Source organism: Pituophis catenifer, unplaced genomic scaffold, assembly GCF_029215685.1.
Source record: "Pituophis catenifer annectens isolate HBS135680 unplaced genomic scaffold, rPitCat1.0.hap2 SCAF_3, whole genome shotgun sequence".
In the NCBI taxonomy this organism is placed as follows: domain Eukaryota; kingdom Metazoa; phylum Chordata; class Lepidosauria; order Squamata; family Colubridae; genus Pituophis; species Pituophis catenifer.
In genome coordinates, this window is record NW_027256883.1 from 48,376,774 (window position 1) to 48,389,204 (window position 12,431).

General features: G+C 33.4%; 1 protein-coding gene across 5 annotated transcripts in view; it reads left to right on the forward strand.

The window, feature by feature from the left end:
• The window catches only part of ZNF521 (zinc finger protein 521), a 321,848-nt gene that overhangs the window by 28,883 nt on the left and 280,534 nt on the right, over positions 1–12,431 (forward strand). For all 5 annotated transcript variants that reach the window (XM_070940578.1, XM_070940579.1, XM_070940575.1 and 2 more), the window contains 2 exons: positions 409–465; positions 8,598–8,777. Coding sequence is in view for 3 of the 5 variants with exons in the window: in XM_070940575.1 (XP_070796676.1) it covers positions 409–465; positions 8,598–8,777 (237 nt within the window). In the remaining 2 variants the exon portion in view is untranslated. The remainder of the gene's footprint in view (positions 1–408; positions 466–8,597; positions 8,778–12,431) is intronic.

Genomic DNA, 12,431 nt, shown 5'->3' on the forward strand with positions numbered 1-12,431 from the left:
TGAGTAGACAAGTTCTATATTCAAAGTTCTACATCTTTTGATTTAATAATATTTGGATTAAATTTAAAATTGTAATACATTTCCAAATTTATGGGTTAAGAAGGTGCTACTTCTTGGTATTTGTGCTAGCTGGATTTTCAAGTAAGAATATATTTTGTGGCAGTTGCTTTGGCCAGGACTGAGTTTTCTTAAGACGTGCAACATTTTTGAATAGTTTCAAAGGTGACTCTATATTTGGTTCAAGTTCCTTTTAGATAAACTTGTACCAGGCAAGTAAATTTCTTCAATATGAAAAGGGATGATAGCTAAAAACAGAAAGAGGTGAAACAGAAATGTCAATGTTTTAGATATTTTAAGACATTTACCTTACTTACTGCTTTCTTGTTTATTTTTATCTTCCCCTGACAGTAGAAGAAAATGAATCAGAGGACCAGGAAGGAGTGGAACAATCAGCAGTGCCGGCAGGTAATTTCCATGCCAACCATCATGTTTCTCTATTTTTCAAAAACATGACACATGTTTGGTTTGTTCTCATCATGCAGAAAACAATGGAACATTTAAAGAGTGATATGGACCTCTAAAAGTGCCTTTTTTGTAAACATGAGTTCCCCTTCAGTTATTCAGTTGTTATTACATAGATAATGTTCTGTTATGCTTCTGAAGCAGATCTGTGTACAAATTAGCTATTCGTTGATTTATTTTCTAGAAGACCAGTTTTTCCATTCATTTTATACAGGATCATCTGCCTATTTTTCAAAATAGTGGAAGTTTACAGATGGAGTCTGAGTTTATCATAAGGAAGCAGCAAAAGAAGAATAAAACTTATTTACATTGCTCTGGCACATGTACATTTCTGGTTTGTGGCCAGGCATTTCTGCAGGCTGGTTATTTTCACAAATAAGCATGCAGTTTAAATCTTAATCCACTGATTTTGTTAACAGTCATTGATCCCTACATTTAAATCACTGGGAATTGTGCAGATAAAGACTTAGTTCAGTCAGCAAGATTTTAGGTTGGAAATTTGACCTGTTCATTATAATGGGGGTTAATAGCATGTTGCTTCTTATAACAGCTCTCTTTAGTTTTTGCTTTTCCTTTGAAAAATAATTGTGCTATAGTTCAGGGACAATTAAGTCCTTTAGTTTGTTTGATTAGTTGTTCTGGAAATAATAATTAAATATTCTTTGTGCAAAAAAGTGATTGTACTGTATGTGTTATTGGTATTGGTTTATAGATTAACGTATAAGGATCCCAGCAATCTTAAAAAGAAATACTACTGTTTTAATTGTACTTTTCTTATATTTAAGAAGCTAACAATACATATTGCAATTGTACAAACCAGATTTCCTTGAATAGGTGTTTTCATAATTGCCAGTCTAATAATCCCAACCAACAGAAGATAATTTTTAAACCTGCTGGGATTAAAGTCCAGTTAAAGTCCAACATATTTGGAGAGTTTCTTAAGAAGGCTTGTAGATGAGGCTCGATGATTCTTTGATAAAGTGATTTGTAATTAAGCGATTAGTTAAGCAACTAATTAATGATTTTCTGCTCTCAATAAAAGTAGATCCAGATCCAAATTTCTGGAATATTGTATATATTATATTGTCTTATTGTAGCAGTCCAGTACAGCAGATTAGTTGTTTAAAACTACATAATTTTTTAAATTTGTTTTTAGATATTTATATAACTGATATTTAATTTGTACAATTATTGTGAGGGTAGGAAACTATTCTCCAATGTGTTTGTATTGTCAGTTTTTAAATATCTATAGTAAGTGATATCATTCCTTGTTGCTATTTAGTTTTAGGTATTTGCACTAAAATATAACTGACTGTTTGACATGTAATCTAAGCTGTCAAAAAAACTATGCTGCACAGTATATACATACATTCAATAATTCATGCTATTTTACTGATATTAGAATGTATTGGCCTTATTTACTTCAGGTAATAATATTTAAGTACTATTAGAAATACCTAGATTGGATGAGTGAAACCTTGTTTCATATAAGATCTTTAGAAAAAATAAAAAGATTATCAAGTTTATTATTTCTTTCATATATCTCTATCTCTGTCATTTCTATCTCTAATCTATATGATTTACAAGACAGCTGGGTCTGTCTGCCTGCCTACCTACCTACCTTCCTATCTATCTATCCCCTTCTCTCCTCACAACACACATAAATATATACAATATATATTTGTAAAATAAATAATAGTTAAAAATCATGGAAGAAACAAACATGTCATTCTATAACATGGTAAAAGAAAACCATGGAAAAAGGAGAGAAATTAGGCTAATCCAGAAATTTGTGCAAGAAAAAGAAGGCTGTTATGCCAGGCTTGAATAGTTTTAAATTTATGGAACAAACAAATTTATTTCTGAAGGTGGTAGTGAATTGCAAGGATGAATCGGTCAGAGTTCAGTAGGCAACAATTTGTGAACTACCTTTTTTTGCTACTTTCTTGCCACAACACACATAGATACTAATTTCTCTACAAGATTTTAGTCAGCTAATTATGCAAGCAGCGTTCAGCTAATGCATACAAACATACTTGGGTCTCCCTCCCTTCTGCCTTCAAAGGAATGTAACAAATTGTTTTATGGTCCACTGGTTCTATCACAGTTTTTATACCATTCCAAGGTTAATTATCTTCCTCCTTGGAATAATATTACTTCTTCTAATAGAACAGTGTGCCTTTCCTAAGCTGTTCCTAGGTGTGTAGTTCTTACCACATTCCTCAAAGAGTTAATCAAGGGTTTCAATTATAGCTTAGCTGGCAGCTTCTCAGAGATGGGACAACCCTGATCTTCGTTTTGGAGTTCTGAGTTATTTTCTTCTTCTGCAAATCTGCACAGCATAGATAGATCTCTCTCTGTATAGTCTTACTTTCTGTGATCTTAACTCATTACGGAATCATTGCAAAACTTTTTTCAGCACTCCAAACTTCCTAATTCCACTTTTGATTCTTAACTACTTTCCTTTTCTCCTTCTCTTAGACCAGCCCAAGCTTTCTCTCTCTCCTTAGCCATTTCCTCTGCTATAAACATTCTGCCAGCTTCTCAGCTTTCAAGTAAGAGAGTTTGTATGTGAGAACTGTATAAGTGCAGTTTGTATATCTGGGAGATAGTATGATCAGTTGGCAGAGAGTTATCTTCTATATTCTGCCACAGAAATATGTCAATTAAAATTATTGATATATTCATATAACCTGGTTGATTGATGCCTTCGAGTCAATGTCGATCCTGGCAATTGACTGGACTTGTGTCTGACCTATTTTTTAGCTGTATGTGTATTCTTTGACTTACAACAGTTCATTTAGTGACCATTACAATGACACAGAAAAAGTGACTTATGGAAGTTTTTCACATTTATGACCTTTGCACAATGTGCATGTAATCAAAATTCATACACTTGGCAACTGGCATGTGTTTATGACTGTGTCCCAGGGTTGTGTGACCTTTTGATAAGAAAAGTCACATGACTTTTGTGACCTTTTGATAAGAAAAGTCAATCCAGGAAGCCAGATTCACTTAATAATCATGTTATTAACTTAACAACTGCAGCAATTCACTTAACAAACGTGGCATGTGTAAAACGTGTAAAATGGAGCAAAACTCACTTACTGTCTTGTTTAGAAACAGAAATTTGTGGGCCAATTATGGTCGTAAGTCAAGGACTACCTTTATATTTTGAAGTGGTTTGTCTTCTCCCCAGGATTGAGAGAGAGTGACTGGCTCAAAGTCACGCAGCAGACTTTGTGACTAAGGCAAGAATAAAATTCATAGTCTTCCAGCTGATTCAAATTTGATTGTTTTGAAGACAAATAAGTATAAGAAGTTCGCTACATACGGTCTGAAGTTTCTCAAGTAATACTTGGTATATGGGCTCTGGCTGTTTCCATTAAATGTGCTTTTTATGGAGTACCAAGTTATAAATGTAGTGCAGCTACGGCATATTAATCTTACTGCAGAGATTTAATGAGGCAGTTGTTTTGCAATGGACACTGTTGGGAGCAGACAACGATAGAGTTTTACTTCACTGCTGAACTGCAGAAATATTCCTTTCCTGGTCATAATTATAACCACATGATCTCTTAGTTTTCCTTTCTTTTGCCAGCACTTTTCCATGCAGAAGTGGCTTGGAAGGAGGTCCATTAAAACGCAGTCAAATGGACTGGAAACTGGGCTTTTTTCCTGGTTAGCATGACATTTCAGGCTCTTGCTCAGCTACGGATCTATGCTTCATGGAGAAAAATATATAAGATGAGTTTTCAAGCATACATGTCTGCTGGGGTGGCGGTTAGATAGCCGTTACTCAAATTTAAATTTGATTTTTGTATAGGTTATTAAAAATAAGTGTTCTAAGACTAGAGAAGGATTTCTGCTTTTAAGGTTGGCCTTAAACCAATCTCTTACTGGAAGTTAATTGACGTTCTTAGGTTTTATTGCTTCTAATTCTTTTAAGCATTTGTATTTTTCATTTTCCTCCAAAGTTGAGGTTTCATTGGATCAAATTACAACAATAATATCTCTTGTGAGGAGAAAGATGAGGGGGAGAAAGTCAATGGGGACAAAAAGCTATGGGAGCATATACTATGTAAATCTCTATTTATATAAATAACTAACATAATCTAGAAAACTAGCAGTTCATTTATGTACTATATGAATAGGTAGAATTTATTTCAGAGCTCTTTTTTGTTGCATTTAGTAATTCTGCAGCATGTCATATTGGCAGATAAACATGCTGAAATAGTTAATATAAGTATGATTTCCAAATGTCAGTCTGGTTTGTTCAACTAGTCCATTCTGGTTTGAGGCCTTAAGCTTTTAAGAATTTATACTGGGGTTGCAATTCAGTAGCAAATCTGCAAGTAGAAGTAGAAAGATTGTGTTTGTGAATAAATTTTTCAAATTTCTTAGTTTGGTTCACTCATGCATGTTTTCACAAATAACTACACTTTTAGAAAGTGTAGTTTCAGTACCCTTATTCCCTTCAGGAGATCATTATTCAGCAAGAGTTTATCTCTTCTGGTAATCATTAGTTGAATATTTTCTATCTAGGTTGACACTTGCCTATTGAAGGTTAAATTTCTCTGGTAAATCTGTTATTTAGAGCCATTGACCATAAGGAAAATTATGAATCTACTTAAAACACTTTAAGAAAGTATGTATTTAGAAAAGTTTAAATGATTAGAAGAGGCAATATGATAGGTAAGAGTATTTGAAAGATAACTTAGCTTAGATAAATGGGTCATCAGAACAAATATGCAAATCAATCCATGATTGAAAAGTAATTTCAAAGGAAATCATTTTTCTCATCTAAGTATATCACATTTAAAATAATAAAAACTGGGGCTAGACTTTTATAATGCCTCTCTTAATAAAAACTAGCTGAGAACTAAGAAAAAGAATGTGTTCAATTTTGTATTCAAACATGTTAGACCTGGAAATTAGATGTAGAATTCCTATTTTGAAGTTCATCATTCACAAAACAATTCTCGTGCATGTGGGCAATTGGCAATATTTAGTTATTTTCATATCAGAAGTAGACTAAAATAGACTGGAAAATAGTAACGTAGAGTTGATGTCATAACATTTGCCCCAAACATATTTGAAGAGAATTGATTTGGCACTTCATACTTCTGGTTAAAGTCTAAACATAGGTTGATACCAACTAGATGCATGCAAAAGGTTTGATTTCAAATCTTTAAAAAGATTTAAAAAGAACTGTTTAAGTTTGAAACAGTTCTTTTTAACCATCCATATGAACTATTTCACTGATATTCAAAAGCCTTTTATATGAGTCTGTAACTCTGCTTTCAGTATCAATTATAGTAGAAGTACCTTTTCAGAGAAAAAAGTAGGAATGGAAAATATACTCATCAAGAGAAGGCAGAAGCTGCCACAATTCATTACACAGGGGCCATGACTGAACCCAGTCTCATGGGTTTGTCCCCTTAAGAATTGACCTAAAAACTAACATAGCATTTTGCTAGAACATAAATTCTGAAGTAACAGCAGCAGGAACTAAGTTGCCTGACTTCTGTCCCAGCAGATTTAAATCTGTAAATGCATAAGTTGATATAACTTTGCTTTTCTCACCCAGTGACTTCTATTATATAATTTGGCTGTGTGTGTGATCTCTTAATAGATAAAGCTGTCCTTGTAGGACTGATTATCCTAAACAAGGCTTCATATCCTAAACTCTCTGCATGTATGCTCATATCTGTTATATTATTAGATTCTTGTTAATGGCCAGCATTCAATAATAATAAACACTGAGTATACTTGCATCCCTTTCTCCCTTCACTTACAGTAAAGTTACTTTAAAACAAATATGATTGTAAACTTTATGTGCAGCATTTCAGTAACATGACTGTAGTCATGTTAAAATTCAGATTGAGTGCCCATCTTTGCCTGAGTCAGTTATACGAGATGAATTTGGGAATCTGAGCTGAATAACTAATAGCATGGATTGTGCACATGCTGCTTTCCAACAAATGTTTAATGATATCTGGGTCAGTTTGCAATAGTTAAAGACAATTATCTCTTTTCCTTTGTCACTTATAACCTAGTAGTATTTTTCACTGCTAGACTAAGGTAGATGCAAAGGCTGTAAATGCACTTACAAATAAATTTGGCAGTTTTGTTAGCATATGTGACCTTAAAGCAACATAAGATATAATGATTTTTCAGATAAAGAACTAGTTGCAGAAATTATGCTAAAGTAAGATTTTTATTTTTATTTATTTGCATCTTGCCTTTATTATTTTTTACAAACAACTCCAGGTGGCATCTCTATCATTTGCTCTTTTGCTCTGTTGTATTTTTTGAATGAGCTAATAGTATTATATCCTGTTTTGAAATCAGGAGTCTAAGGTGAGTTAGATAAAGTTCTATTTTTCCCTTCGCCAACCCTCTGTGAGATTGGACTCAAAATCATCAATGACCTTTAGAGCTGAGTAGAGATTTGAATCTAGATCTCCCCACTTCAAGTCCAACATACTAATACACTTAGGTTCTTCAGGGGAAATATTCCACTGCAGTATCCAAGCATATTTTATGTAAGATGTTTAATTGCATCTGTGTCTATAAGTATTTTGCAATAGTTTTTAATGACATGTTATTCATTTATTGATTTCATTTATTCATTCAATTTCTATAGCTGCCCAACTCAGTCAAATGACTCTGAGTAGCTTGTTTTTCTTTTTCTCTTTTATTTCCTTTTATATGATTATACTTGGAATAAATATTAATATTAATATCTTGCTTAGAATTTTAGAGATTTCTAATTATGTTTTAAATAACACAATCCCCACAGATCTACAAAATAAATAAATGAAATATTAAACTTCAAAATTTATTACAATTATTTACTATTTTATTCTTTTATCCACTACTTTTCATTTTTCTTTCTTTTCTCTCTTTCTAGTTATTCTTTTTGTTTATAATGTTTTAAGGAGGAAAAACAGACATAGGATAGAAATGCTATCTTTCCTATGTTATGTTTTCAGAGAAACATAATTCTGAAAACAGCATAACAAAAAGTTTTAAAGAGTTGACTTTTCACTAGTCATTTACCAAACTGAAGTAGTATTGGATGATGCTTAGATTTTCTTTATACCAATAGCACTTAGACTTATATACCACTTCATAGTGCTTTTACAGCCCTCTCTAAGCGGTTTACAGAGTCAGCATATTGTCCCCAACAATCTGGGTCCTCATTTTACCAACCTCAGAAGGATGGAAGGCTGAGTCAACCTTGACCCGGTGAGATTTGAACTGCTGAACTGCAGCTGAAGTAGCCTGCAGTGCTGCACTCTAACCACTGCGCCACTTTGGCTCTTTATACAAGGAATTTGTCACAATCTGTTTCAGTAAATTATATTTTGTACTAAACTCATCCTTTCAATTCCTGATTTGGAGTTAGATTATCTGCTGGATCTTTATTTCCCCTTATTAAGACAAATAATGTTGCAAAATGGCCTCTAGAGCAAATTATTCTCTGCAGATTTGTGCATCCTTATTTAATTAGTAGACAGGTTAAATCATTCTAGAACAATGCATCGATTTTTAATTTTCTTTGGCAATAAAAGCTGTTCATTTGGCTTTTTATTAATATCAGTTTCATTCTCATGGCAGCAAGTTAGTTCCAGCATTAAAAAAAGTTAAAACCTGGCTTTATTCCCTGAAACTTTTTTTTTTTAAAAAAAAAACTCTTTTTCATTAGATTGTGCTGCATTGTAGAAAGGATTTATTCTTTTAAATTATTCAAGTGATGAAAAGCCCCCAATAGTTGCATTAAAGTTGACAAAATTAACTGTGACAAATGGAAGCATTCCTTTTGCAGAAGGGAATGCTATTTGGGAAGAAAAGTAATTGAGAATGGAAAGAATAGATGCTTCCTCTGTTTATTGAGCTGTAAATTCTAGCATAATGTTCATGTTCTGCAGCCTCGAGCCAAAAGTATTTTTGTACCTGTTGAATAGCTTGAACAACAACAGTAATACAACAAATCCACCCAACGTCCAATTTTTAAACAGGATTGTTTCTTCCCAAACCCTGGAGTCATAATCTTAATTTTCTTTCAGATTTGAACTGTAAACTAGAAGACAGGACAGACGATAGAGAGTTGATAGATTGTAAGAAAAGACCGGAAGAAGGGGAGGAATTAGAGGAAGAAGCTGTGCACAGCTGTGATAGCTGCCTCCAGGTGTTCGAGTCATTGAGTGACATCACAGAGCACAAGATTAATCAATGTCAACTGACAGGTAAACAATACTTCTCATTTTGTATTTGCTTACACAGTTTTGTTTCTGATTTTAGGTTTCTTCTTCAATGATGCTTTTCTTAATTATCTCCTACTTCCCTTATTATTTTACTTTAAAAAAAGCACTTAAATGCTCAAGTAAACATTCTCAAGTAGGGTTGAATGAGTTTAATTTTCATTTAGACGACTGTTTTTCTAGCCTATTCCAGCTTTAGTCCTGTATTTTAATATACTGCTGAGATATACTGAAATACAGTATATACTGAATATACTGAAATATACTACAATATACTGAGAAAATGGCATAGAATGTTTCTATTTTTGCAAATCTGAACTCAGTGCAACTGCATTTAGGGGTGACATGATGGCTCAGCAGTTAAGATAAGCTGACTTTGTATAAATATACAAAAGTATGAAGGCTATTGCTTAACGCACTGTAAGCCGCCCTGAGTCTCCGGAGAAGGGTGGCATATAAATCAAATTAAAAAAAAGAAAGAAAAAAAGGTACTGGGCTTGTTGGCTGGCAGTCCAGGTTTAAGACCCGAGCACCATGCAACAGGGTGACCTCCCATCCTTATCCCAGCTCCTGCCAACGAAAGCATGCAAATGTGAGTAGATAAATTATGGACTCATGAGAGGATCTTGCTCCTGATTAGAAAGAAATGGTCATTGATGTTTTATTTTTTTAACATGTGAATTCTAAACAAGTATATTTTGATAGAGTTTCTTAGTAATACTAATGTGATAATTGATTAGAAATCTTTTGATTAAGCTATGATAGACATTTTGCTCATGAGATGTATGCCTTAATGTGCTTTACCCTTAACACTTTTATCTTTAGATATCTGGGAAAATAATCAAGATGCTTGCATATAATTTAAAAAAACATATCCCAAAGCAAAAAGAAAAGCATTGGGCATTTCCCGGGAAAAAAAGGACATGAGTAATTCAGGTGTTTCAGCATCAACTTGATGTTTAAAATTAAAAATATGTGGCTCATTGCTGGCAGCAGCCTTCCAGTTAAATAAAATAATTCCCTATAGAAATGACTTTATTATTTTTTTTCATTTACTTGTAAAGAAATTCAGATCTGACTAAGCTACTGAATATTGACCAGAGGAGACATGTTTACACTATCTTCAGTAATAAATTATTGTCCTCGAATGAATTATATGTGATTATTAGTTTACCAGATCATATGTAGCATCTACAAAATAGTCTGATAAAACCTATAATTATGAGCATGAAAAGTATCATTATTTTCGAACTCTTGGCAACAGAACATCCACATTTAGTTCCTAATTATTTCAGTTAAAAAGAGATCTTTGATCTGAGAATATATCCTGCAAAAAGCTCTAGTTCCAGATAGGATACACTAAATAAGTCTAGATGAACCAGTTGTGTAACTCCATAGTAGTTAGAATATGAAACTTACAGCTACTTCATGGGTGATAAAGAAAACGTATTTAAGTATCTTTGCCAAGAAGGAGCTAATGACAGCCTATTTCTTTCTTGTTGTATTTATGTTGCTTTTTGCTCTTTTAAATAATACTTGAAACAAGGTGCTGTACATCACACCTTCCTTTTCATTTCAGCATTTTGATATATTCAACAATTTATTTAGCCAATTCCCATTTGTTCCTGGCAAGATGTTGATGTCTGTGGGAAGGTTTTTAACATCTCTCCTTCATTGTTACATTGTTTTGTTAATGCCTTCCAATCAGTCATTTTGTTTGTCTTCCTAGACCACAAAGGGATGACTGCATTCATTTTTTTTTTCTGGCAAAACCTTTGTAATCCCATAATGTATGTCACCTGAAGTTGGGTGTTCAGTTGAGTGACTGCTAGCAGGGGAAGTGAAGCAAAAGGAGAAATTCCTGGAGCAGTACTCCTTAGATACTTTACCCCAGGTCATGCTTGAGGGCAGAACTTGCCATACTAAATGAGGGTAAAATAGTTCTGCCACTTCAGTAAACGTTTTTCAAAGACAGGGACTGACTCCCTTAAAAAGCCTTTTGTCTCAGTGATTTGAAAAAATACTTATGGCTGATGGGTACAAATTAAAATAATTGAAAATAAATCAGAGGCTTTAATTAAGCCTTCCTTCCTACCGAATGAGGCTTACTCATTAACTCTAATTTCTGAAATAACATAAACTAAGAAGACTATATTTGTTTTAAGGTAGAATATAATTATCTTCTGAGTTAGGTTTTAAAGATTCTGTGTTTTTACCTACTGGCAAATTTTGTATGAAATCAGTAATGTAAATACAGAAATATGATATTTATTGCCAAAATGATCTGCCCCAGTGTTTTGGATGATGATTTAAGTGTATGTCAAGCCCAGTTAGAAGATGCAAGAAGCAAAGTTGTAGGTGCATGAACACATTCTTGTGTACAATTTATATGGATGTTTTTCAAATGAACAAAGAGGGATGAATCTTTAGATCCGGAAGCTGAGATTGTGCACTTAATACAATATTTCTGTATGGACTTCTTGAAAATAAATATCATGGTATCTTATGTGAATGACAGTCAATTAGTCATAACAGAAAACTGCTTGAATTAGGTATACCGTGTCTATCATGCCACATTTAAATAAAAAAAAAACACATAATATATGTTGATAATGTATTACTTAACATTGATTTTGTGACACATGGCTATCTTTTCCCAACAAGTAAACTTTATTTAGTTTGAAACTTTATATAGATTTAGGATAAATGTTTTCCAGCATTAGTTAAGTTCTAATTCAAATTTATACAGAAATGAATCAGAATGATTTACTGTCTCCTGATTTTGTGGATTTTGGAAGAATGAAAGGAATATTCTCACAAAGGTAGTGGTTTTGCTGTTCATATCTCATTCTGAATGAGCTTTCTGTGCTGAAACACTTGACTGGAAGCCCCTGAAGACTTTTCTACTGGCCTAAACTCTCTTCAGAGTTATCTAAGACATAACATTTCATCCTAAAGTAGGATTCTTTGAAGGAAGATATTTAGGCCAACGGACATGCTAGGATTCCCAGTGAATTACTTTCAGGAAATGTTCTTCCACAGGTAGTCCTCGATTTATGATCACAATCAAGCCCAAAATTTCTGTTGCTAAACAAAACAGTTGTTAAGTGAGTTTTGCCTCATTTTATGACCTTTCTTGCCATGGTTGCTAAGCGAATCTGTCTTCCCCATTGATTTTGCTTGTCAGAAGGTTTCAAAAGCTGACCACATGACCCTGGGACATTGCAACTGTCGTAAATATGAACCAGTTGCCAGACATCCAGATTTAGATCACATGACCATGGGGATACTGCTATGGTCGTAAGTGTGAAAAAAAGGTGATAAGTCACTTTTTTCAGCACCGTGTAACTTTGAATGGTCAATAAATGAATGGTTGTAAGTCAAGGACTACCTGTATTAGCCTCACTGACAAGTTACCAATGACTGTTCTCTGGCCAAGCCAGTGTCTTGATCCGAGTTGCTTTTCTTCATTCTAGCCCAGTATAAACTTGCTAACATAAAAGCAAATTTTAATGAAGTAGATTGGACTTCTGTATAGTTATACCTGAGATATATGCATATATATTTTGTTTATATAAACATATAAAATGAAAATAGTTATCTGCATTTCATCAACTTTTCCCTTTTGAAAATTCTAGA